Here is a 27522-nt window from a genome sequence, read left to right on the forward strand (position 1 = left end):
AGCATAATCACTGTTTATTCCTTAACTGATCACACAAACATTCACACTTCTGTAGGCTGTATACAGAAACAGGACTGCTTTTCATCTCTCCTGCAGTGTCATGCATATTTCCATCTTTCAACCCTGATATTTTAAACAATAACAGCTCCTTAGGGTCAAGTAAATCCAGTCTTCTGTCTGGGGTCTTGTGAGCTCTGTGACCTGTTTGAGGATGGGCTTCCACAGAGTAACAATATTCCAACAATACAGTATAATTAGAAAGTACAATAATGTAAGTCCTTCAGTACTTTTTAGAAACCAAACCTTCATGTTACAGGCTGTGAAACTGTTCCAACTTCTCATTTATGATTGTTGCAAGAAACTCATTCACCCAGACACTCTGAATCACCGTCATTTCCTTATTTAACTTTATACACACACATGAACATTGCTCTGTTTTGTTTACCCTGAACTTTAATTGCTTTGAGGGAACCATAACAACCAAACTCGCCATCATTTTAAATCATCAGAACTACAAATACCTATGATATGCTTTATATACAGTTACATAATATACATTAATCAGCTCTTTGGAGTACAGTTACCCCTTTTGGCCTTCCTTCAATCTGTCTGAAATGTCTTCAATGAGGCCAAAGACATGCTGTCGTTAAAACCTTGAGCATTTGAACATTTATACATCTGATCCACAAGGAATGGCAACAGACCAATAAGGGCAGTTTCATACAGCTGATATATTTGCCTTTTTCCACACCTACCATCTAATTTATGTACACTTTCCATTCCTGCTACATGTTATCAGCGTCTGAGTGCAAAACAATTGAGATTTCTAGCCTGAAAAATAAAATTAAATAAAGACAAGCATGAGGATGCAGATGATGTCGGCAAAAGAAATTTACAATACAATCCACAAAATCACAGCGGGTCTACACACAGACGGACCATTTAGAAAACATTTCACCAGGACCAGGCAGGTGTGTAGGCTGTAATGAGTCGGCACACAAAACAGCTTGACTTTACAAATTACAAAAAGCTAAATATATGGCTTAAATGACATGTTTTTACAGCATGAAAAACAGAATTTGGATGCTTAGTTATGAGATATATTCAATTCATCTACCTTTGCAGAAAACCTTTCTGACTTTCTGAACTGCTTATTTTCTTTAAATCCAGGCTGATAAAGATGAGAAACACAAAGTACATGTAAAAAGCCAGTAAACATTTGATATGGTTGCTGAATTTCATATGAAGTGTTTTCTAGAAATGTTTCTTCATTTGAAGCTCTTTTGGCCCATGTAAACTTTGGCAAACTGAAAATAAATAAAGAAAAACATGTTCAAAAACGCATTACTCCTTCAAAACATCCTATAAACTTGTTTGTTTCTGTTTTGGTTTTTTTTTAGTTTTTTTTTTTTTTAGTTTTTTTTTTTATCAATTATTACAGCACAATAAACTCTTCTTACATCCACTTCATATATGGGATATTACTGCTCATCCCAGCAATACAAATAAATAGTTGAATTCAGCTTATTGAATCTTAAATCATAAAGCTATTTTAGAATGGCTTCTTCTCAATTCTCTACAAATGTAAACCAAGACAGAACAACTGAAACTTAAGGCAATCAAAACATTTATATACGAGAGGAAATAAAATGGCGACAGGGAGACGTTGCATGAATGAGGTGGAGTGTGTCTGCATGTGAACAGACAGTCTGGATCTCCCTGCAGGTGGAGGATCAGCTCTATTTGGGAGGCAGCGGGTTGTCGGGAGTCGTCGGAGTCGCCAGCTCCTTGTAAAAGTTCTCAATCTGCTCCTTGTACATCTTCACCACCACTGGACGCTTCAGCTTCATGGTAGGGCCTGTGGAACGAGATAATAATTCATACTGTTAAACTCTTGCTTTTTGTATTTGTTTACCACTTGAACAAACTCAGTGATGTAACATATTGTGGCTGTTGCTCCACCTTTACTTTGGCTGCAGTTTAGAGCTAAAACCTGTGCTGTCTGGATCAAAGATCACATGGTCTTTAAACATAATTAGTGTGCCCTCAGAAGCTGCTTTTGAGCTGCGTTCATGTCATATCAAAGGTTTTGTAATTATGAGTTTCCGACTTGTAAATGGCGTTCATGTCAATATCCAAGTCACCTCAGTTAACGTCCATTATTTAATGTAATTAAATACAATTTGATAGATACAATCATCTAAACTGAACGCTTGCAAGTCGTTAACATGGGAACTTTTCTACCATCCATCCCATAAAACATGAACGTGGTCAAAGTCTGAACACAGCAACTGCCCCCTGTAAAAATCCCATAAATGCCATTAGAGGTCATCGTAACTCAGGTTTAACTTGCAGGTTTGAGCCTGTATTTATTTTTTCAAACTGCTAAAAGTTAAAGTAAAAATGATCCACAAACTGAGAAAACAAGCTTTTTATCAAAATTCTTTGACACGTAACAGAGCTCCAGAGGACTTTCAATGTGGTCAAGAATAGATGCTACATGGCTGAAATCCTGAGACAGGTGAGCACACACCTGAGATGTGTTAGTGATTTTACAAAATATCATTGGTCATGAATCAACAGATGTATCATTATGTCTATTAAGATTCATCTGATAGGATTTATCAGGGTAAAAACAAACCACAGACATGAAACTGACATCCGTTTTGTTTGCAATCAAACAATCTGGGACAAAATTTCCTCTGTTTACTGTGCTGTTACTCAGTTTTTAATTGACAAACTTGGCTTGATAATGTAGCAGAAAATAGTAACAAAAAAAATAGATAAAAGGATGAATTAGATAAGTGGTTTCAAACCTTGTTGTTGTGACAGAAGTCTAATCATGATATTTGATCATTGAGTAGGACAAAAATATATCAATGCTCCCGTCGCACTCACCCAGCTCTCCTCCACCAACGGAGAAGTCCCGATCCAGAATAATCCACTTCTGGATGCGTTGAGCGTTGGAGGTTGCCTTCTCATTGACTCTGTTAATCCCCTCCTGGATGGCGGTGTGGATCGCACGGTCTCGGCCGCCTGTGATCTCAGAAACACGCGTGGCGTTGCTGCCCAGCCTCTTGCAGAACTCCACTGCCTCTGGTGCCAGCTCGTCCTCTGGATCGCCTGTGTCAGCGTTCACCTGGCACTGGAGACAAAAATGTTAAAAAGGTTTTTAATTTAATTAACATTATCATTTCATTGTTCGTGCAGTTTCTAGTATTAATACAATACAAATTTGCTCTTTTTTTGGACGTTAAGATCACTCTTCGTGCTGTTGCAATCAAAGTCCACTAGATGGCGGTGTCTGAACACAATTGTCTAAGAATCCAGAGCTTTGCTTTTCACTGCTGATGCAAATCTCCTTCTGCTATGTTATCAGTCATGAAGACACATAATTTAAGATAAAAATCTGTGAGGGTCAGATGTTTACAAGACTCAGAAATATCATGTTTTGAAATCCATGTCTCAGATACAGTATTGTTAATGAGTTACCTCTTCAGTTTCCATCTGATACCCTTCAATCTCTTCTCTATCTTCCTTTTCTAGAGTGGTGCAACGTAACGAAGCACATTTACTCCACTATACTCATGACAGCTATAGATACAGTGAATTGTTTAAACTCTTGTTATAGACACCAACAGTGTGTATAACAAGAGTTTAAACAATTAGTCAACTCACTGTAATTTGAGGTTTTGACTTTTACTCAGACAACTTTTCACTCCTTTGTCTTTTTACAGGCCAAACAATTAAAAGACGAAGAAAGAAAATAATCAACAAATTAATCCATAATAATAAACTGCAAAGTTAAAATGCTACACTAGATTATACTTCCTGATGCATCAATGTGCAACACTTAACAGCAGCTGTTTTTCTGTATTGAGCTATTATGCTGAGCTACATTTTAATGATAATACTTACATCTTTTATGTCCTTTTAGTTCAGTAACATTTTTTTTTTTTATCTAAGTTTTTTTTTTGTTTGTTTTTTTTGGGCATTTTTGCCTTCATTTTAGTGCAGTGAGAGAGAGACAGGGAAGTCAGGGAGAGACAGAGGGAATAACATGCAGCAAAGGGCCACGGGTTGTACTCAAACCCATGGCCGCTGCAGTTAGGACTAATCTCATGTGGTACGCGCTCTACCAGATGAGCCACCAAGGCGCCCCTTATTTGTAACATTTGCAAGACTTTAAATTGTAATTGAGTATCTTAAGTGTACTCTGGCTACTTCTAGTAAAGGATGTGAATACTTATATATCCAACACTGCCCTGCTTCCCTCCACTTAATCTGCAATTAAAGGCCTCATCAAGGTCTCAGTTTCTTGTCTTTACCTTAATGGTGAGCAGCATAGACAGAAACTTCCTCTTGTCTCCAATCAGCATGGCGTTGCTAATCAGTGGCATGGCCTCTTTCACTGCATCCTCGATGGGAACAGGAGGGATGTTCTCTCCTCCTGCTGTGATGATCAGCTCTAAAATCAAACAGAGACAGAAGGTTAGGTAACAGAAATCTGTTTCTAAGGCTTTAAAAGATTCAGTGTCCTGTAAAAGGATATAAGGCTGTGAAGAGATCTATATCACTGAACAGTAAAGTAAAGTACCTTTAATTCTTCCGGTGATGAAGAGGAATCCGTTCTGGTCGTGTTTGCCCAGGTCACCTGAGTGAAGCCAGCCCTCTGCATCCAGAGCCTCCTCTGTCTTCTCAGGCATGTTGAGGTAACCCATGAATACGTGGCGACCCCAGAAGCAGATCTCTCCGTTTCCCTCCTCGTCTGGGTTGTGCAGCTTCGTCTTACACCCTGGGATCTCTTTACCACAGCTGCAGAACAAAAACATTCCTCTGATTCACCAGTCTCACGTGTCTTAAACTGGCTCTTATTTGTCAATACAAAGAAAATTCAGCATCTTATGAAACTGATTTGAAAAGGAAAAATGTACCTGGTGAGCTTGAAGGCATCAGGGAGGGAGATGGTGTGAGGTCCAGTGCTCTCACTCATGCCGTACAGCTCGTACAGAGGAATATCCAGGCTGAGGAAGAACTCCAGGGTGTCTTTGGTGATGGGTGCGGCGCCTGTGTAGCACTTGTTGCAGCGGTCCAAGCCCAGGGCCTTGCGCACCTTTTTGAACACAAGCTTTTTGGCTATGTGATAGCTGAGCGGTGTGCGGCCAGCTTCTCTGTTTCTGAAGAGAGACAAAACAACAACTAGGGTTAGTGTTTGTGTGTCAAGGCTTCATCAGATTCACAAATATCAAGTGTTCCAATAGATGGTAAATGAGATGCACTATATCATATGTCCATTTCAAGTCTCTCTGTATATCTATATACCCAAACATGACATGGTGGCAATACTAAAGAGCCAGTCCACAACCAGTTGTTTTTGGTTTTATGTAAGAGATAACGCTTTATGTTATGGGTCCTGTATTTTCTAGCTAAATTCCTGGAAACTTAAAAAAAAATTAGCTGCTAATCAGGATATTTCCAACAAATAGCTGCAATTTGGTAATAAGTATAGGTGAAATGGAGTAAGTGTTGCTACAGTTATTAAGTACCTGCCTGTTGTATTCAAGTTTTTAAGAATAAAAATAGTCAATTATGTTGTAGGTAAGAGAAAAATTGTTCATAAACAGAGGTCAGTATCCATGAGAATTTCTTAGAAAGACTAATAAAAATTCTTCATGACTTTGAGCTGCCGTACTTATTAGATCTGCTTGTTAATTGATAAATATTAATTTACACCCTTACCTGTAGTTCTCAGCTGAACCTTAGTTTTGTATTTCTCACTGATGTGATGATCGACAAATAAAACAAACTCCTTACAAACATTTCTACCAACTTTAAATAACGTAACTGTGTTTTGAACCTTTCACTTTCTCCATTTCCTTTCTAATTAAAACCAAACTGCGTGGGCCTTTTCTCGGAAATATCCATGTGACTTACAGCTAAATACTGGCTAATGCTTTGGAAATGATGAGGAAGGTTTATAAGAAGTTATCTGGAAAATACAGAACCATAGAATAAAGTGTTGGAAAATAACAACATTTCAGTAATAAGAGAGCAAAAGCATGGAAACAGGAACTCCCCACCCTTTGAGAAATGATTCAACCCTGTCTAAATGAAGCTTTAATTTCATAAACATGCACATACTGGTTCATCTTGGTGAGATTAGTCTGCAAACCGACGTCTTTGGCCCAAGCGGCCACTTTCCTGCGCACAGTGGAAGACTTTGCTCCGACAGATTTCATCTTCTCCTGCATCTTTTCCCAGACACGAGGGACGCCCATGAAGGCCGTGGGACGCACCTCCTTCAAGGTGTTTACCAGAGAGCCCTGATAGAAAAAGGGAACTATTATTATTTACCAGAAATGTTTATTGTTATTATATGTGGCAGTTCACGTGGAGGGAAAATGAGCAGAAAATTTGAAATCTTCTACCACAACATGAGGTAAAGACTGCACGAAAATATGTTTGAAAACAAACAAAGAAGCCTTTCCTGTTTGTGGAAGGTTCTCATATGTGCCCCCCCCCCAGGATCTGTCTTTAACCTTTACTGAAATACTTCTGTAATCTGCATCTAATCACTACAAACTTGCATCATGACCACAATGACGATTAAAAGAAAGAAGCCCTAAGAAATAAATGCCCCTGAGAGGCAGCAGCTCAGCATACCAGACATGTTTTTACACCAGAGATAAAAACTTGTAATTCCTATGAAAGGACATGTGAAGATCATAGATGAGTGTTTGATGACAAACCACTGAACTTAGTCCCTCTCTTTTTATTACCCTCCTGGCATTTTTAAAAAGAAATGAAATTTAATCTGGCTTTTACAGTTGGGACAATTGTACATTCTCAGTTTTTTATTTCTATCTTTGTTGTGTATTCATGTATATTTTTATTCTTAAACATTTAACTCCTTAAGTCAAGTGTCTTTCACTATTGTTTGTAATCTTGTTTTTGTGAAGTTGTAATGTATTTATAATGTAATTTCATTTTATGTAATTTAACATTATAGGCATCGTAAAAGTCACTTTATGGCAGAACATTTGTTTTAGACTGCACGGGTGAACCGAATAAACTGACAACAAAGTGTATGTTTTGTGTGTCCACGTGTTTGTGTACTGTTCACCACATATAAACACAAATGTTTCGTTTTACCTTGAGGGCATCTGGCTGAGCGAAGTACGTCGCCCCCCCGACCCTCATGGTGACCCAGATGTCCACCATCTGAGCTGCGATGTGGCTGAGCGGCAGGTAGCTGACCACCACCTCCTGAGCCTGGTTGGCGTCTGTCAGGCGCACGTGATGGCTGGTGGAGAGCGCGGTCCATGTTAGCTGAAGGGGAAGAAGACAGGAATACTGTCAATATGATGAATCTTAATCGTTATATGAAGGGGCGGTCACGTGGAGACACATTTTTACAAGACACAGAAACAAAGGTGAAAGTACAGTACCTGACCTCAGTGTTTTAAACCTCTCTTACTGGACTTTGACAGGAATAAAATATGTGCAGCAAAATAGGTTTATACTGATACAGTCAGATAGTTGGGCACCAAGTTAACAAGCAGTGGTGGAAGAAGTATTCAGATCCTTTACTTAAGTAAAAGTATTGACACATTACTGCAGAAATGCCTCATAAGTAAAAGTACTCCATTTACAAACCTACTGAAGTCAAAGCGCAGAAGTATTATCAACAAAATGTACTTAGAGTAGCAAAAAAAGAAAAACATAGAAAAACACCCCTTGTGACTGATGTACTATCATATATGATTTGATATTAATATTGATGCTACATTACATAAGCAGCAGTTTATTGTTGTAAAATCTGAGGTGAAGCTGGGTTAACTACTTAATATACAGTTGGATATTTTAGTCATGTGTTTCCCGACCTGAGGGCTGGGCTCCATAAAATGGTTAAAGGATAAATCTGAGGGGTCATGAGATGATTAATAGGAGAGCAAAGAAGAAAAAACTAACTTCCAAAACACATTTTTGTTCTGTTTCTTTGGACCTCTCTGTGCCTTGAACAGTTTTCTTAACTAAACTGTGAGAGAAGTTTAAATAGGAAACAAACAACTCACAGACATTCGAAACACAAGAGACCCCAGCTAGACACGGTTTTTTGTAAGAGGTCTCAAGCAAAATCTTCAATAAGGCATTTTATTTCATAAATTTATTGTGTGGTTTTTATGTAAAATGTTCATCTGAAAAGTAACTAAAGATGTCAGATGTAGTGGAGTAAGTACAATATTTCCCTCTGAAATGGAGTCAGTGTATAAAGTAGAATAATGCTCACATTAAATACAAAGTAAAATGTAAAGTAAAATGCTTGAGTAATTCTAATTAGTTACTTTAATGACATGTTTGTGGGGTTATAGGGTTATATATATGATCCATACCTACATGAAAACCTGCCTAACAAGCAGTCTAATATGTTGATCCCTGCATATCTGTCAGCTGTATATCTGTCTGCACTTTTCTCCCATTACAAAACACCAGGATGCTTCTTCTGTCAGTGTGAGTCACCACACATGGGACACTTCTGTGTCCTCAGAGGTAAAAACACACGCTGGGCCCATGTAACTTACATTGTCATGGCTCAGCATGACTCCTTTGGGCTGGCCTGTGGTTCCTGAGGTGTAGATGAGCGTGCAGCATTGGTTGGGCTTCTGGCTGGAGATGATGGCATCGAGGGGAGCGTCAGGCTCATCACGTCCAAGCTCCATAAACTCTGCCCACTGTGGTAAACAAAGAAAATCACTTAAATGATGCTTCTTGAACTAAAGTCTTTTTCAAATTTGGTCGTGTCATAATTAGAGTATACTTACTGTGTACAGATTTGGTCTCTTCTCTTTTAGTGCATCTTTGTACTGGATAATGGCTTTCAAGTGAGGAAGCTTGTCTTCAACCTGTGAACAAATACAATACAATCTACATACTGTCAGGGAAAAGTCAACGAGACGACTTGTGTCAGTTCTACACAACTGGTTATAAATATTTATATTATGATAAAAAATAATGCAGCGCATGGAGGAGCTGCTGATGGGAGGGTATGGGAGGGATTGTGGATGGTAGTGAATCAGGAACAACTCAGAAAACAAAAATTACTTCTATAATTTTAGAAAAAACATTTTGCCTCTTTAATTTTAGCTGGTAGTCGCAATCCAAAGTTGCAGCTCGATTAATGTCAGATGGAGAAAGCATTGTAATATAAGTATGTAGTATATACTGTAAACAATTAGTACAGAATTCAGACACAGCATCTGTCTCGCCTACATAAGACAGATTTCCCACGTAAATGTGGTATGTACACCTGCAGCTACAAGTGATATAACTTTTCTTTTCACTCATGAAAACATGTTTAATATCTGATCCTGATCACATCTCAACAGAAAACATTATTTATATTTATGTGTATATCATCAATTCATAGTTGACAACAGTATCTCATTGCAGTGTATATGGTAACTAATGCTGATCTCACCTGAAGGATTTTCTGCAGCTGTTTGTGGTTCTCCACTACAATGATATTGGCCTTGCAGTTTTCTGCTACATACTGGCATGCTTCCGGAGAATTGGTGGTGTAGATGCCCACAGCAAACCCACTGCAACAGACACCAGAGTCAGAGTTAGCAGTTTCTCTTTCACATTTACCAAAACATGAAGCTCTCCTCTTATGTTACTCTGCAAGATCTTAGATGCAGACAGAGAGAGTTTAGGAACATGACAATATACAAAATTCTTGGTGGATAAGCTTTAGTATGTCCACTAGCTTTTTGTGTTCTCTCCATTTTTGTCTGCTTTTTTTTGTTTTGTTTTTTTCAACTGCCTCGTTTCTAGTGACGATGGGACAATAGAAACTACCCGACCTCGCATCCATCTCTAATGGGAAGTAAGAGGAGCAAGACTTGATTGAGTTGAGTGCTTCTGCTTTTCAGTAACATGATCTGCAGCAAATGTCGAGTCCACTACTGAGTTCATCCAACACAATCTGTGATCAGGACCAGTTTGACAAGCTGACAGTAGTTTCACTACATTCTTACTCATGCGTCAACACTGAGCAGAGACATAAGGCGTGGGAGTACGGAATCCACATACAGTATCAATGTGTGTTTAATGTGTTGGAACACCAGGGGAATGACATGTACTGATCTTCAGTGTAACAAAAGTAATTTCCCTCAATGCATTCTTGTAGTCAGCTGTCCAAGAACTGCTGTAAACAGAAAGTCTTTATAATCACGGCTCAAACTGAACACATGGCACGAAGGACCCAATGCCACATAACAGATGTTTTGTGATGTAAGCAGCTGAGGTGCAACAAATTTGCCCCTTGACCAATCAATGGATAATGCTTTTCCATTTAATGCAGGGTTTTGGTTTCTCAGATCGAGTCAATTTCTTGGTCCCTTTCAGCTCACTGGATGAAGAACCACTAAAGGTTTCATTTCTGCTTAAGCCTTCCACAATGAATATTTATGCAATCACCAAAGCAGCAAGGCTCGTGATTATGTGACAGTTCCATGAGGGGTGGAAGAATTACTCAAAACCATAACCTAACGAAAAGTGCCAACAGAACAATGTATAAATACTCCATGGCATAAGTAAAAGTCCTGTAATTAAATAAAGCTTCTTAAATAACACATTATTTGATTGTTAATACTGATGCATCAATGTATAATCAGCAATTTTGTTGTAGCTGCTCAAGGTGGAGTTAGTTTTAAGTATTTAATTATCTTGACCCCTAAATTGGTTCCTAATCTAGAAATCAAACCCCACTGATGGGTCACAAGATAAATTTGAGAGATGATTTGAGATGAGTTGATGAGATGAATAGGAGAGGAAATTACTATTACTTCTTTTTTGTCCTCCTAAAGCAGTTACTCCAAAGAAACTATCTGAGGGAAATCACCCTTTGAAGGAACTGCTACTAACTCATAGACACCTGACGTGTGACAAGGGGCCTCAACCAGACACTGATTCTAGTTGCTTAGTTTTCCCCACTTCTGTCTTTCACCTTCCTGTTTAGCATAGTGCTGTAATCAATCAAGTGAAGAGGCTACACGCTGAACTCAATGACACCCAAGGTTGTCTCATATTTCTAGTCTTAGATTGCATCACTCAAACATGCACATACACAACGCTGGCAATGAAGCCCTGAGTGAGGGAACATTGGGCTTGTCACTGACAATCACATAAACTCACAAATGCAGAGATGAATATGAAACTCACCCTGCCAGAATCGCTCCAATATCCGCAATGAACCACTCAGCTGAGTTGAAGCCCAGGATGCCGACGCCATGGTAGCGCTGCAGACCAAGCTGTAAAAAGACAAACACCCTTTTTCAGTCTAACGAAATAGCAGACTGTAAAAATACAAGTTCTAGTTCATAATTTAGCAAGTACAATTCAATTTATTCTCTTATTTCCTCTCAGCTGTTAGTTTTCTTAGGTGTGTTTATTTAATTTCAAAATATTTTTGGGGACATTTTTGCCAGGAAACAAAGCTGCTCAACCAGGTTTATGTCTCCTAAGTCACCGTCATTCTCTGGCTTTCATTTAAAAAAAAAAACTGCTCAGAGAAACATGGTGTAAATATTGATGTTGCTTTGAAGTCTTTGCAACAATGATTTAAGATAAAACTGCGAGTTGCATCCTTTATGAAACTCTTTGAGAGGTGTTTTTCTTACATGCACTGACATCAATCAAAATCTAAATATGTCTTTATTCCTGAAACATTTGGAGAGCAGATCTGCTGATTTACAGTGATCACAGCTCTTGGTTGCTACAGCAGCTGTTACTATGGAGACAGATACACAAGCAAATGCACATGAGACAGTTATAATGCAAACTGATACCAAGTTAAAAACTGCACAGAGCTTTTTAAATAACTCATGAAGTCTTTAAAAGCAGTAGTTGGAATTTATAAGGCTTGACATCTGAAGCTCAACCCATTGTTGACCCAGTGCTCTGTTGATGTTTGCGAGTGTGAAAACTCAGGTTCAGATTGGTTTGTGTGTGTACTGTACAGAGAGACGTGTGTATGTGTGCGTACATGACACTGGCCGGGACCTCCATGCTGACTAACTGTGCTGAGTTTCACAATAAACAATAACATGCTCTGTCCTGTATGAACAGCTGAGGCCTGTCCAGAGCTGCCTCACTGTCTGGCTGACATTTCAGCCCGACTCCTTCGTGCCGTACTGTGTTTTGTCTGGACTGACTTGGAATAAAATCAAATGCAAGACTTTAAAACAATGACATGAGAAGTCGATTGTTTAAAACCAAACAGAAATTCTAGACCTTTAGATACTGAGGGAGATCTGTCGTGAGGGTGGATATAAACAAAAGAGTAAAGAGTATACTCTGAACTCTACACTCTTTTAAGGTGTTGTGTAATTGAGGAGTTTCATATATTTTGATATTAGGTGATATTAGGAATTTTTTCTAATTGAGCAACACCAATAGGAAAATGTATCCATGCTGGAACTTGTAAATGTTGAATTGTTCTGGGTGTAAGCACATATTTCACACAAATTAAATATATCTGTTACATAAGATATATTAGGATTTCATTAAAAGGCTGAAACTATTGATTATTTTCATGAATTAGTTTAGTTATTTGGTCTATAAAATGCCAGAAAATAGTGATTCTATAAAACAGAAAAAGAATCAAATCCTCACTTGGAGCATTGAGCGTTTCTTTTTAAATATTGACTGATTATCTAAATACTTTTTCTTTCAATCAACTTCACTGACCAACTGTTTATCACTGAGAAAGCTGGAAACTGCCACATCATGGACATGAATATGAGTAATGCTTAATAGTAAGAAGTTTTTGGGTTTGCACTGCCAGAATCTTCCCAATGGTTATTCCAATAAAACCAGCATGAATTGAAAAAGTTCAGCTGTAAAGAAAAGCCTTTAATCCTGTCATTTACACTAGATCACTTAATAGTTACAAAAACTACCTTGAGGAAGCTCTTGGCGGCAGTGCGGCAGGTCTGGTAGTAGTCTCTGTAGTTCAGGGTCTTCTGCTGCTCACCCTCCTTCCAGCCCAGAGCTGTGTAGTTCCCAAAGCGCTCCACAGCTGAGGTGAACATCTGGTTGACAGTCAGGGGTGTCTCAGCAGCCAGACCAGAGTCCCCCATCCTCAGTTTCACCTCTGCATCGCCCTGTGACGTGCACAGGCCGGGCTCTGCTGCTGCCAGTACGGACAGGGAGTTTGGGCGCTGGGCATTCACTAGAGGCCGAGAAAACATTCAGAGAGAAGAACAAAGGCTTGTCAAAAAGCTTCAGGGGCTGTGTGGGGGTGGGCATGGTCCACATGCAGCTGCAGGAGAGAGAGGTGTGGCGATGGCTCATGAGAGCAGTAGCAGGTGAGCGGATTGATCAGCTTCTGCTTGTTGTCTAATCACACTCCCTCTTTGCAGTAGTATGACACACACACACACACACACACAGAGCGGCCCGTCAGAGACTGTTGAAGTGTGTTGTAAGAATAAGAGTGACTGGACTACCAGAGGCGCACGATAGAAAGTATTTATGTCGGAAGTGTGTGAGCAGTGTGCACAATAAGATATTGTTGGAGAGTGGATCGTCGGTCAGTGCTTGTGTTGGGGGGGGGGGGGGGGGGGGGGGGGGGGGGGGCGCCCCGGGGGGGAGGGGGGGGGGGGGGGGGGGGGGGGGGGGGGGGGGGGGGGGGGGGGGTGGGGGGGGGGGGGGGGGGGGGGGGGGGGGGGGGGGGGGGGAGGAGGGGGGGGGGGGGGGGGCGGGGGGGGGGGGGGGGGGGGGGGGGGGGGGGGGGGGGGGGGGGGGGGGGGGGGGGGGGGGGGGGGGGGGGGGGGGGGGGGGGGGGGGGGGGGGGGGGGGGGGGGGGGGGGGGGGTGGGGGGGGGGGCGGGGGGGGGGGGGGGGGGGCGGGGGGGGGGGGGGGGGGGAGGGGGGGGGGTGGGGGGGGGGGGCGGGGGGGGGGGGGGGGGGGGGGGTGGGGGGGGGGGGGGGGGGGGGGGGGGGGGGGGGGGGGGGGGGGGGGGGGGGGGGGGGGGGGGGGGGGGGGGGGGGGGGGGGGGGGGGGGGGGGGGGGGGGGGGGGGGGGGGGGGGGGGGGGGGGGGGGGGGGGGGGGGGGGGGGGGGGGGGGGGGGGGGGGGGGGGGGGGGGGGGGGGGGGGGGGGGGGGGGGGGGGGGGGGGGGGGGGGGGGGGGGGGGGGGGGGGGGTTGGGCGGGGGGGGGGGGGGGGGGGGGGGGGGGGGGGGGGGGGGGGGGGGGGGGGGGGGGGGGGGGGTGGGGGGGGGGGGGGGGGGGGGGTGGGGGGGGGGGGGGGGGGGGGGGGGGGGGGGGGGGGGGGAGGGGGGGTGGGGGGGGTTTACAGTAGTTACAGTGGCAGCGAGACTTTGCTACATACTGATTTTTGCACTGATCTCCTTTCCAAGAAAACATCTGCTGTAATCTCCTCATCTCCACGTGAATTTCGAGAAACAGCCTGCATTTGTTGCATTAGAGGGAACATCATTCACCCTCCAGCACTATTTCAAAGCTACAAAACGAGCATGGACCAATGAGCAGATGAGCGAGCCTAATCTGAGCCCTTGGCAAGAGTGTCAGACTCAGTCACACAGGATGCACAGTGATGTCAAAATGAACAATGGTAAGCTTTTACTTCAGGTTGGCTGGATGTAGTTTTCTTTTTAAACATGATCTCATCAGTATACTAAGTTTATAAGCTACTTAACTGATTTGAGGCTGATGGCAATATTTGATATTTGAATTCTGACACTGATTTATCAGCCAATATTAATTTTGTTTACACAACCCAAAACATAAATGAACATTTCAATGAGGTTCCATTAAAACATTTTTTCACAATTATGAGTAAGAAGTGTCGTGAGCAGGACATTTGACAGTTGAAAAATGAACTTGTCACTATTTTCTGGTGGACAAAATACAGAAAGGTGACATTGTTTTAAAAACATTTCTTGGCATTTCTGTAGTTTCATTTCATTTCATTTCATTTATCGGCTGACATGCTGATACCGATATATCTGCAAAAAGCTAACACTTAACTGGACGATTCATCAGTCTCGCTCTAAAACAAACTTCTTTCATATGAAACACAAAATGCACTGTGCCATCTCACACCTGTAAAGTGTTTTACATTACCAGGTTCTAAAAAAAAGTATCAATTTTCAATTCAGTTGTTATGATAAATGTGGTACATTAAGAATGAATAATAATCTTAAATTGTTGTTTAAGAAAAAACAGTGTTTATTATAATGTGGGTTTTATTTTCGTAGTTCTGGCTTTTGGTTTTATTGGTTATGATAAAGTACACGTGCTGAGATCTCAGAAACATGAGCAGTCAGATGATCATACAAGTTGTAAACAAAACCTGCCTGTTAGCCAAACTTATCTGGAAGAGAAAACTAAAACCATAAAATTACAATCCAAAGCCGTTTCCACTCACGGTTTCATTTTCAGTGCTCTGACTTCTAGTTGTTTTGCTGCAGCCTGTCTGATGATCATCTGCCTTTTGTTCTAGTTTTCTAATGCCAGAGCTACAAAACTAAAAGTTGTAATAAACAACATATTTCCTTTCCAAAGAAAACTACTTTTTCATGTTGTGTTTTCACAAACCACAATGAAGGATGTGTCATTGACCCAACGGCCAGCAGGATGTTTTGAATATACGATGGGGTCATATTGTAGGCAGAGGAACTAAATGATGGTGGATTTATGACCAAACACAAGCAGCTGCTTATCAGTACAGAGCACCACTGGGTGATCATGGAAAACTCAGCCAGCAGCAGACACACACACTGGTATTTCAATTTAATTATATTCTATACTCAATAATTAAACATAAAAAATAAGATTATCATTTTATTGTATATTCCTATGAAAATAAACCTATTTAACAGAGCTACTGCTCCACTGACCCGATTCTTCAGGACAATTACTAAAGTTTCTGTAAGCAGTTCTATAAGTAGTCGGCCCTACGTCATAGCCCAAGATAAGCTTTTCAAAGTGTTAACAAATATTATGGAAGAGGTGGTACACGTACCAGGACGTCTCCCTCAGTGACTAAGGCAGGAAGGAATGTCAAAGTGGAGTTTGAAGGCAGGAAAAGGAAAGTCAGGTTTGTTCTGCCAAAGAATGTGTTCTTTTACTTCTGTTTGGCCTACTTCCTCAGGAAAAACACAATCGCTAATGCTGACTTCAGCGACTAAAGCCAACACAGTGACTGTATGAAACTTAATATGAATAAGAACCTCATTGTCTGTATATTTCTTATCAGAATTTGCTTTTAATCCGGCTGCACCACCCTCACAAATGTTAGAGTTTAGGGTGGGACGAAGAAAGAGCAAACACACTCAACCCGGTGGCTTTTCCTTCAGCCCTCACCTGTTTGTTTGTTTGAGGTCTGTTCAGCAGGGACCTCTGTAGTCTTGGTGCTGCTGGTGCTGACTTCATTATGGGCACCAATCTCCTCTTCTCTTTCCCCCGTGGACTCTTCCTCTGAAGACTCACTTAAGAAACAGAAAGGAAAAAAAAACATGTCACTGCACTGCCACGTCCTTAGAAATAACCAAAGACAAAACACCTGTCCCTGCACTGAGTCTTAAGGGAAAACTGTGGCTCTAAACACACTGTTGAACTCACCATCATCATCACTATCCAGACAGCACATATTATGCTCACATCTCAACTGTAGACCTCGTAAACACTCATAATAGTTTCACAGTAAAGTTTATATCATTACATCAAATTAAAGCTTCAAGGTTTAAGCTGAAGTGATAACAACACTATGATTACACTGACAGAAATACAATCCTATACAGAATGAGACTGCACAATCACTAACATTATGTTAAATATTAGTGAGCACTGAAGCTCAAACCTGGGTGGTATATTTGGTATCTGCATCCTGTAATTTCTCTATCAGCACACCTGTATTCAAATCTTAGTAAAAATCTTACTTGTAAATTTTCCTTTAGAACCTAGTGTGTTTTTAATACCCTTCTACCCACTGGATCTTATTTTGAGAGTGAAAGTCTAAATTTATAGACATGTATATTACAAGTAAAACTATTTACTGCTCTAAACTGAGAAAAAATAACATACATTTTGAGTATCTTTATTTGAGATACTGTGACACTGGGAATCTCCTAATGAATTCAGTATGTTTGAATGTAAATGTACAGGTATGCTTGATAAGATTTAACTTTAACCTCTTTAACTTCATCTAATAAAGAGTGAAATGTGGGTTCTGCTATTTCTGTAGTTTTAAATATGTTGCAGATGTTGATTTCACTCACAAAACTTTTTTTTTTAATATACACTATTTAACTGAAGATGAAAAGAGGAGTGAAGGGTTTAATCTTTTGTTTGTTTGATTGTTTTTGCTTCTTGTTCAAAAAGACATGATGGAAAAAGCCATGCATTATAGAATCATATTCATTTATCAAAAAATCCTAGCAAAAGGCAACAACACTATGGGGTCCAATACAAAAAGCACTACCAATTTGTTATCAAGCTAAAACCAGTGGTTCTCAACCTTTTGGGGTTGTGATCCCTTTAAAGGCAAAACAAAGTCAACTTCAGCTCCCTGATCAAAGGTACAATCTGAGAAGGTAAAGGTGCGTTTTTGTCTTCTTACATAATTTAATTTTAATGATTTTTTAGGAGGGAGGCCTGATGAGGTAACGCCTCAAGTATTTTACCAGGAAAAAAACAAAAACATATCAAACTTTATGGCGCAGGAAAATGTGACTGCTCTTCTTTGTCACTCCTCAGATTCATCTCAACTCTCTGGCCGGGGACCAAAACCCCGGAGACAGTGCTGTCAAGGTGGTTTTGTGTCTCTGTGTGGACATACTTGGCTGCATCCACAGTGACGTCATCAAGAGAGGCTTTGCTGTCTCCTGCACCACAGGATGACTCCAGGACACCGCCCGCTCTGGGAGGCTCCATCACCACAGCTTCAGCGGTGGGATCACACACGGTCACTGAAAAAGAGAAGTGACAGGGCTTGTTAGCTATATTTGACAAGAACGTCCACAACAAGGAAACAGTTAAGGAGGGTGACTAAGAGAACTGCACCGTATCCAGTGCATTGTCCGTGTCTGCTCACGGACTGAACAAGGACTTTGACATTTTTGTAATGTTCAAATCTTGTCTGTCCTCTCGTTGAACTGTTTCACTGATGACTAACTGTAATTCAACAAAATTGTTGCAGATTAGTTTTCTGTCAGTCAGCTATACAAATAATTGAGAAGTCTTTTCAGAGCTTACCAGTGTTGTACTATGTGTCCAAATCATCTGAGAAAAACAGATTGATTATATTTATTATATCACTATATTCAGAGGATCTTGTGTCTATATTTGATTTGCAGCCTATTGACTGATAAATTACTGAAGCCTTGGATTTTTCTGCTGAAAATATTGTTAATAATTTGAGGGGTAGATGTTGACATAACTGATGACTTGACCAAGAATTTGAACACTTGTGCAGAGTATTTGGCTGCCATCTGCAATGTGCAATTTCCTTCAATACACCCACGTAATAATATCTGATGCTTGGCCAGTAACACCTGCTGAAATCAGGTGGAGTCTAAATATGAACTGTCTTGGTCAGATAAGGATGTCATGTTGAAAGGTAGCTGTACCCAATAAATACTAGACATATACTTTAGCCCGGTTGGAGACGATACCTCATGACTTAAAAAAGAAAACAACTCTTGCTCCACTGGTCTAATTGCAAGATGGCAAGTAACACCAGCATGTGACCACCAGCGGCTTGAAGTACTCACAAGACTCACACCTGAGTGTTGTTGGCCTCCGGTCACAGTACTTTTTTTAGCATCTGTAGTTTAGGGTTCTGTTTACACATCCATCCCTGTTACTGGCTCGTGCGCAGGTTTGAGTGTACAATCAGTTATTTTGATTTTTCATTAAGACATAAGTGACTATAAATATTGACGACATATGGTGACTGCACTCTGATGAATAAACACAGAAAAGGAAGAAATGTAATGTGCACAAACGCCTGACACGTTGACAGGAAATCACTCGATAAGACCACTATGTTTAGTTACGCCTTGCTTATTATCAACCTTTACAGCTTACTTTATGAGCTGTTGAATAAACATTGTCTGTGCCTATACTATGACTACTCCGTTGACAAAATTTGGTTGTATGGCAACAGTGTGGGGAGCATATGGAGCCTGGCTGACAAAGTGGAGCGTCTACAGATAACAGTATTTTTATGAATACTGGACTGCCTTTCATGTTAATGCTTGATAAACAAAACACCTTTCTAAAAAAATATTCCATTACTGCACCCTCAAAAGCATAAAGCAAAATCTGATGATGAAACCAAATGTAGTGATATGAGAACATAAAAGACATACAAACCCATGTGGACGGTGGAGGACGGCAAAAGGTAGCTTGATTTATTCTCCACTTTCAATCATCCTGCATTGCAGTTGCTATGTAAAAAGGTGATCAGCACCATTTCAAAAGAGTTGGGAGAGAGAATCCATCTCCATTTCCCATTACCTTATCACAGGAACCACATCAAAGCCTCAAACAGTAAACCATCACCACTCGACCACCGTCAAACACACACCTCCATGACACTCCCTCCCTCTCTCACTCTGTTGTTGCCTGCACCCTTCTCTGTGGTAAATGACAGGTCCAGCCTGTTTTTTTTAAGGGGGCTGAAAACACATACCAGCGTCTACGTCTGTCTATTGTGGCAGCAGCCTATCATGACTCGCCGGTCAGGGACAATTAGGCAAATGGAAAGACAGACTCCAGAGAGGTCAGAGAGCAGGAGTGAAAATATTTTCCATCACGCTTTAGAGTTTGACACATATTTGCCGACCAAACCGTCCAATATATATATACACTAATATAGTATAAAACAGGTTAAATACTTTATTCCATGTGTATTTAAAATGGTTGGAGGAAACTGCAGGCATTCCTGAAATTCTGGACTCTTAGGAATCAGCTGCCATCATCTCAAAGCACCGCAAACCGTCATCACTGTTGTAAAAGACAATCAATTCTACTTCGGTCATGTGTCAAGCAGCCAGCTGACCCCAAGGAGACTTCAGCTCGTTAAGTATTACTACAGAGGCGTGAAAGATCTCTCAGCCGAAGACACAGATGTCACAGGGTGATCTTACCGATGCTCACGTGGACACATGTAAAAGCTGCTATTTTATTTTGCTTCTTCTTTCTAATGCAGTTGCAGTTTCCTCAGGAAGACAGGTGCTGGTGGATGTGGTTTAATTAAAATGGAAGACGAGGTAAGGGTAAAGGCAGGCAGTTCTGGGATGACGTGGGGTTTGATGGGGTAGACATAAAAAAATTCCCCCTCCTCCACTTCTTTGGGCTGTGTCATTGTTTTGGTCCCGGGATGGGAAGGGTGAGGGGTGTGACTCTGATCTGGAGAAAAGGTTCAGTCACTCGTTCCCTCCAAGTCTGGACACATACAGCCTTCAACATCAGACTATATAAAAAGCCCCAAGGCTATTTCTTACTTGCCCCCTTTTTATTTCCCCTTCTTCCTTTCAAACACTATGTCCATTTTGTTCTGAGCTATCATCACATGAACCCTGTCTCATTTAGATCACAAATAGATTGAGATACATGCTGCTGATTTAGCTCTGATGTGGCAACCCCCTACTTCTTGTCAGGCAGTGACAAATACCTTGCAACATCAATCACTGGTCAGCAAGTCTTACTGAATCATTAATCCACTGCCTAAAAATAACATCTCCGGCTTGTTGTGGTACACTATCAGTTTCAGATTTTATTTTAATTATTTTTTTTTCCAATGCTGGGGTTTACTTGTATCACCCATGGACTATGTTTGTGGATTTCCCCTTCAGTTGAACTCAGCAACCTTCAGCAAAAGCAAAAGCAAAAGTCTTTTGGAAGTAGGACAACTGTTTTCATTATCAATTAACCTACTGATTATTTATCTTGGAAAACAATTTATTGTTGTTTATAAAATGTAAAAAAAATACTGTAAATTTCCCAGGCTCCAAGGTGGCGTCTTGAAATGCAGGCAAATGATAGCCATTTTTGCCAGAAAATGTCTCAAATGATGAACTGATTATTAGAATAGGTACAGATTAATTTTATGTTAATTAGATTGACTGATTGTAACAGCTCTGTAGCTAGAACCAAAGATTGTTTTCATTATCGATTTATGGTTCAGTCTATGAAATGTGTGAATAAGTGCCTATCTCAACTTCCTAGAGTGAAAGGTGACATCTTCAAATGTCTTATTTTGTCCGAAAGGCATTGATATTCAGCTTACAATGATATGTGACAAAGAAAAGCAGCAAAGCCTGTTATTTGAAAGCTTGAACCGGAGAATATTTGGCATTTTTTCCACTATTCTTGTTAGAAAAATGCCAGAAACAGTTCATTGGTTATCAGAATAGCTGCCGATTATTTTTCTGTTGATCGACTAATTATTCATTTCAGCTCCACAGCTCTACTTTAAAGCATTTTTTGATATACCTTTTATTTCAAAAAGACAAGGAAGTAATTTTTCCGCTTTCATTGCATTTCCTTGTCATGTAGCAACACAACTAATGCCAAAAATGATTGATCTGATGGATTTAGCACAGCGCTAACTGACATCATTATTGCATTAATGCAATCAGGAGAGGATTATGAATGTAGAGGAGAGTCTGGCATAGCAACAGCTGTTCCCTTCAGAAAGGGAAAATACAGCAACAGTTGGAAACACAACACTTAAACCTTTATGTTTTATCATTGATTGATACAGAAAGAGTCATCTACACAAAGAAACCAGAAAACGATCACTACAACCCCATGCTCAACCAAAAACGTGTCTGCCCCAAACCAAACAAGGGACTCTCCCCAACACAATACCACCATGCCTGTAAACTTCTGCTGGGTTAATCCCTTGTCAAACTGAACAGACAAAACCCCACCCCTCCTTTCGGTTTTGTCTCACTTTTCTCATGCTGTCTCTTTTTGTCCAAGGCAACAGCCAGCTCCACTTGACTGTCTGAACCTAATATTGAAAATGAAAACACACCAGAGATAAACTGAATTTCTGTCAATCAGTCCTCTGCATGATCTGCATCCCCAGCCATCTGGTGCCTCTGAACATCACCCAGTTGAGCAGTTTACGACTGGGCGTAATCCTCAGCATCCTCACTGTACACTTACCAAGCCACATGTAATATCTTTGTTCCAATTCTAAACATTTACGAGCCAATACAGATCTACAATACAGGAAAAAAAGACCAAGGCTTTAAAGGGATCTCTTCAACGTTATCTGTCATCTGGCAAATTCACACAGACATGCTGGTTGGGTTACACCCAAGAAACCAGCTCTCCACATGTTATTAAGAGATGACTGAGCCATACATTATAAATGTCCTGAAATCGATAAATGTATTAAACCATAGCTGTACGAATTTTAACCAAGCTGAAGAATGATCTTTTCACAATGGTAAGTTCATGACAGGAACTGGTTAAGCCAACATGGAAATCAGACTACGGCATAAAACCAGAGGAAATAACTGATCTTAATTCATATCAAATGATAGTGTCATACATGAGACATGCTTAGAAGCCGTTTTCTCAGGGGTCGTTACCAAATCTGATCTGTCTGAGTGTAAGCTGAAAGATAAAAGGGCTACACCTCAGCTATATGAAACAAAAATATAAACTGAGCTGAAATACTCACATTGCATTGCTGGAATCTAAATCTTTTCTTGTGTTGTTTTTAATCTTCCACTTTTCCTCTGCCCTTTTTCTAAATGTCGTAGCTTCAGTTTGCCGCTAAACATAAATACAGCAACCGCCCACTGCACCTACAACTTGAGCAGCATATCATTCATTTTCAAACAGCAGCCGGCTCGGTTGGTCCCTCCCCCTAAAAACCCCACCCAGATTTCCTCCAGACTCCCACCCCCCTGACGTACCTTCCCCCAGCCCCCCCACTACACCAAAGAAATCTGATTGGTCGAAACTGCTCACACCACAAAACCTATTTTCCATATAAGGCCACGCAAGCCAAATGAATAAGATGGGGGAAGTAGCTGTGACGATACACCAGAGCCGGGATGTTCCAGTGTGTTTTAGCTGTATGAACCGGATTCAGATCTCTATCGAGTATCGACTACTTCGAGTTTTACATCACTAGGTGTTGCAGAGCTTTTAGACCATAACAGTGCAGGGCACACTAACACGATATGGTGGTATCAAGTACAAATAAAACAATATGCATCATTATTCCTACTAACTTAGAGCTGGTAACTTTTAATTAATTAAATTAGGCGTTTTTACTTAACATGAAGGTTTCACCAGTGTAAATTTGATTCGTATCGAACTCGCAAGATACTAGTAGAGAAGATTAATTCGTTCGTTACAGGCCAGCACCAGGACACACACACATTCATCCTTGGCAGATGATGCTATGAAACCTAAACCCATCCCCCCTACAGAAATACTCCCCAGCGCTCACACACAGTCAGACACACGTTGCAGCTTTGCCGGCTGAGGTTACTATCGGACAAGGTTTCTGAGACATTATTGCAAGTGCAGCTGTGCTGGTTTGGCTTTATGAGTTTCCACTGGCTGAAATCCATTTTATGCACTTTGCATACAAAAGCCCACATCCTGTGACATATATTATAAAGAACATTGCACACTGATGTGTCATACCTTTCTGTCTTTCTTAATTTAAACCACTGATGCTTCCATCAATGATTATTTTCAATTAATTGATTAATCATTGCAACTCATCCCATTTTTAAAAAGCTGTGGAAGAAACTAAGTAGGCTACATTTACTCAAGTACTTAAAATTTTGAGAGAGTATTTCCATTTCAAGACACTTTATAGTTACACAGCACAACCATTTAGAGGGCAACACTGTACTTCTGACCCCACTACAATTATTTCACAGTATAGTACACTATACAAATTAAGATTTTACATACAAAATGTATGATAATACTTCCATACTTTTACTCCAGTTACATTTTTGGTGCAGGACTTGAACTTGTAATGGATGATTGGAGGAATGCAAAATAGTATCCTAGTGCAATGGAAGTCTAAGCTCATGAAAAATATAAAAACATTGCTGATGGCAACACAGAAGTATTAAAGATAGACTCAGTGAGTCACTGAGCAACCAACAACCTACTGCTGATAGACTGAACATTTTTAAAAGGTAATTATGTGTCTGCATTACACATAACATTGTTTGTAAACCTAATTTCAGCCCTCTGACTGGAAATCAAAGCTGTCCTCCCAATCACACAGCCTAACAGGCCAAGCCTGTACTTCTAGTTCTACTGAGCTATGACCTGATATACAGGGCAGTGAAACAATGACAGCAGCTCTGAGGAGAAAACAAGTGCAGAGGGGAAACAGAACTTAAAGATATACCAATAACAAAAAAGGTTTACTGTTGGCAAACACTGTACTTCTGTATAACTCTGAAACTAAAGGAGTGAAAGCTGACAAGAAAAACAGGTCATGATCCTATCATGTATCTGTGAGGGAAGTGTGAGTGGTGATTCACAACTAAGAGGACATTTCATTTTTATACTTTAAGCTGCTACAAATGATAATCAGCTGCTGGATTTCCCTCACACAATATCCCCTAAATCTCTGCCTCCATAGTTCAGTAGGTCAAGTAGTTCAAGAAGAGGAAGCAGAGAGCAAATTTCCTACTCAAATATGATTCAAATATAACATATAATAGCAGCAAAAATTTAGCTGGCCCCTACAACATGACAACTGACTTAATACATTTAAGCTCACTAGAAAATAATGACCACCATCTATGAATAATAAGTCAAAAAATCAGAGAAAAATACACAAAAAACATGCCACTCAGGATTGCATCCATTTTTATGGATGTTATCAAGTGGGATTATTTTCTTATTTTCAGACCAGTCTTTAAATAGCTCACTTGTAGATGCTCGTATGACTTCACAAAATATGTGCCATCACTACTACTATAGAAAGATCTCTCTCAGCCAATTGCCACGAGAGATGAAATCGCAGAGCTACCACACCACAGCATCACATGACAGACAGAGGCCGGCTGATCCGGTGCACCCATGCGCACACGCTGAAATGCTGCAGGATGTGTTTAGTGCTGATGCACGCCGCACTGAGGTTACTGCCGGTCAATGACATCCTCTGTTGTACCATGCGCTGCTGAGCCAGTACTATAGTGCAGTGACTTTCTCAATTTTATCAAATCCTGGGCTTAATCAGTTCATTTTTTTTTTTATTTACACAAAGGGAATCACTAATTGTACATTTCACTGAGATATTAAAGCAGTCCACTACAGTTTTATAGCAGTAATTACTCCAAAGTGAAGTACAAATACAAGGAAATGTGTGCAATTTGCAGTGTTTGAAGAAGTACTCACATCTTTACCTACACTGTAAAAATACTCCCAAACAAGTAAAAGTCATGCCTTCAAAAGTTTACTTAAGGAAAAGTATATATTTCCAACAAAATGTACTTGTAGTATCGAAAGTTTGAGTACTTGTTATGCAAATTGGCTTCTTCTAAGTATGTATTATTATGATTTAATGATCATTATATTATTATCATTATCAATGCCATAGCATGTTATGAGCATGTCAGTGTTGCACGTTGAGGTGAAGCTCATTTGAAGTATTTCATATACTGTTCGATAGTTTAACCTCAAACAATGCATCATATTTTATAAGATGATCACATGTTTTGTGTGTAAAATCTTAATGTGCACAATAACTTGTAACTATCACTATTAGTGAAAAGTACAATATATTTTCTGAAATGGAGTAAAGTAGAAGTGTAAAGTAGCTGAGTACAGGTGTAGATGCAACAATAACAAGACTGCATTAATTCAAATATGTTTCTAAGGAATTATATTCTATATCTATTTTAATTTATTCTCATGTAGGCCTACTATGACTGTGTGGAGAGGAAGTCTGTATGCAAATATTTAACTGTCGCTGATGACTTTTCTGATCAAAATAGCAACAGCCAGATGATGGGCTGACAGTGAAGATAAGTGAGTTATTGTCTGTCTGTATATTTATCACGAATTCTGACACTAAGAGACATGTAAATAAATAGTTCAACAAACATCGGTATCTAAGAATAAAGACTATAGGCCCAACAGAAGCTATTGACAGTTGAAATATCAATAAATGAACAGCTACAACTCAACTGCACTATGTGATACAATACGTAGTAAGTCTTACCTGTAGATATTTGTCCAGTTCTTGCCTGTAGCCATATAGCTATCATACCATGAAGGACTCAGATGATTTACTTAAGTACAAGTGTAGAAATACTCTGTTACAAATAAAAAAACCTACATACAAAAGCAACAAAATACACTTAAAGCCCCAAGGGAAACACTACTTATTATGCACCATGACACATTTCAGAATATTGGATTGGATAAATATGGACATCCCTTCAGTGTTGCAGATGATAAAGGTGGACTTTAACTAGCCTACTTTATATACTGCAGGGTAACTCGTGAATGTCCCCACAGGGATCAATAAATTCTCTTAACCAGTACTTAAGTACAGAACTTGAATAAATGTACTTAGTTACATTCCACCACCAGTACATACCACTTCCAGACAGCAGACATGTTTTGTGTTACTACCTGTATTTAAAAAAAAAAAACCCTCAAACACTACAGCTCCCAGAAGGCTTTGTCCACGTAACAATGGCAACGGCTCATGGGACATGTCGTTGTTGAAAGCTAACAAACTAATATTTTACCATGTAAAATGAGGAGATGTTCAATTCTAACCACCCAGTAAAATGTTTCTAAGCTATTTAGCGTGGACTATGCACAGAAAACGTCCCTTATATGTTCCGCAGACTTTGGAGAGAAAAACCAGTTGAGGTATAGGCGATAGCTACGGTGCAGGGGCGGGAATTCATCCGCTGGTGGTGGTGCTGCTCCTGCCGCACTTTGGATGAGTCTCTGTTAAAGACGCCTGGCGATTTAGTGGGGGAGATGAGTAAATATTCCAGTAATTAGTAAAGAGCCAGAGATAAAGTGTCTTCTCTATCGTCGTTACCAGTGATCGCCGTTTAAACTCAAGATGTGTCACTTTTCATTCATAGGAAACGGCTTGGCGGTGCGGTTTAACTTTAATTTAGCTTTAACGGAAAATATCATCAACTTCAATCTAACTGCTGTACACAAAAAAAACACCTCAATAGATAAACCCATTAACATTAAGCTCGATGCTCAACTGATGTTAAAGTAGACTGATAGATGAAAAGATTATACCTATCTAAATAAGTGACAAATGGTATATATGGTAAATAATCAATCAAAGGTGGCATGACTTACCGCCAGAAGAGGTTCTTTGTTTTTCGTGTGTGTGTGCGCGCGCCAGCGAAAGAGACACTGTGAGCACTTCTTACATTGGCAGTCAAAGTCATAGATGAGCTGTTGCTCTGTAACACCTGTTGAAGCCACCTGTCGGTTTAT

The 27522-nt window shown here is 40.4% G+C and overlaps 1 protein-coding gene across 2 annotated transcripts; it reads right to left on the reverse strand.

The window, feature by feature from the left end:
- acsbg2 (acyl-CoA synthetase bubblegum family member 2) lies at positions 1–27422 on the reverse strand. 2 transcript variants are annotated; one of them, XM_022738383.1, is made up of 15 exons: positions 27382–27422; positions 17867–17996; positions 16393–16517; positions 12963–13234; positions 11224–11312; positions 9479–9599; positions 8823–8903; positions 8583–8732; positions 7153–7329; positions 6142–6323; positions 4935–5177; positions 4598–4815; positions 4329–4468; positions 2899–3145; positions 1–1858 (listed from the first exon to the last, which is right to left on the reverse strand). In XM_022738383.1, exons 2-15 carry the CDS (start codon positions 17959–17961, stop codon positions 1740–1742), a joined length of 2259 nt encoding a protein of 752 aa, XP_022594104.1. In that variant the 5' UTR covers positions 17962–17996; positions 27382–27422; the 3' UTR covers positions 1–1739. The 2 variants fall into 2 exon arrangements, with proteins under 2 accessions (XP_022594104.1, XP_022594103.1); XM_022738382.1 differs by lacking the exon at positions 27382–27422 and adding an exon at positions 22733–22873.
- Positions 27423–27522: the final 100 nt, after the last annotated feature.

Source organism: Seriola dumerili, unplaced genomic scaffold, assembly GCF_002260705.1.
Source record: "Seriola dumerili isolate Sdu_G_001 unplaced genomic scaffold, Sdu_1.0 BDQW01000002.1, whole genome shotgun sequence".
NCBI lineage: Eukaryota > Metazoa > Chordata > Actinopteri > Carangiformes > Carangidae > Seriola > Seriola dumerili.

What these genes read in the sequence shown, in the direction of transcription:
- acsbg2 (XM_022738382.1), bottom strand. An exon ending in GATGCCTTCAAGCTCACCAG is followed by an intron (nt 4,816 to 4,934) that starts GTACATTTTTCC and finishes TTTGTTCTGCAG; the next exon opens with CTGTGGTAAAGAGATCCCAG. An exon ending in CATCACCGGAAGAATTAAAG is followed by an intron (nt 4,469 to 4,597) that starts GTACTTTACTTT and finishes GTTTGATTTTAG; the next exon opens with AGCTGATCATCACAGCAGGA.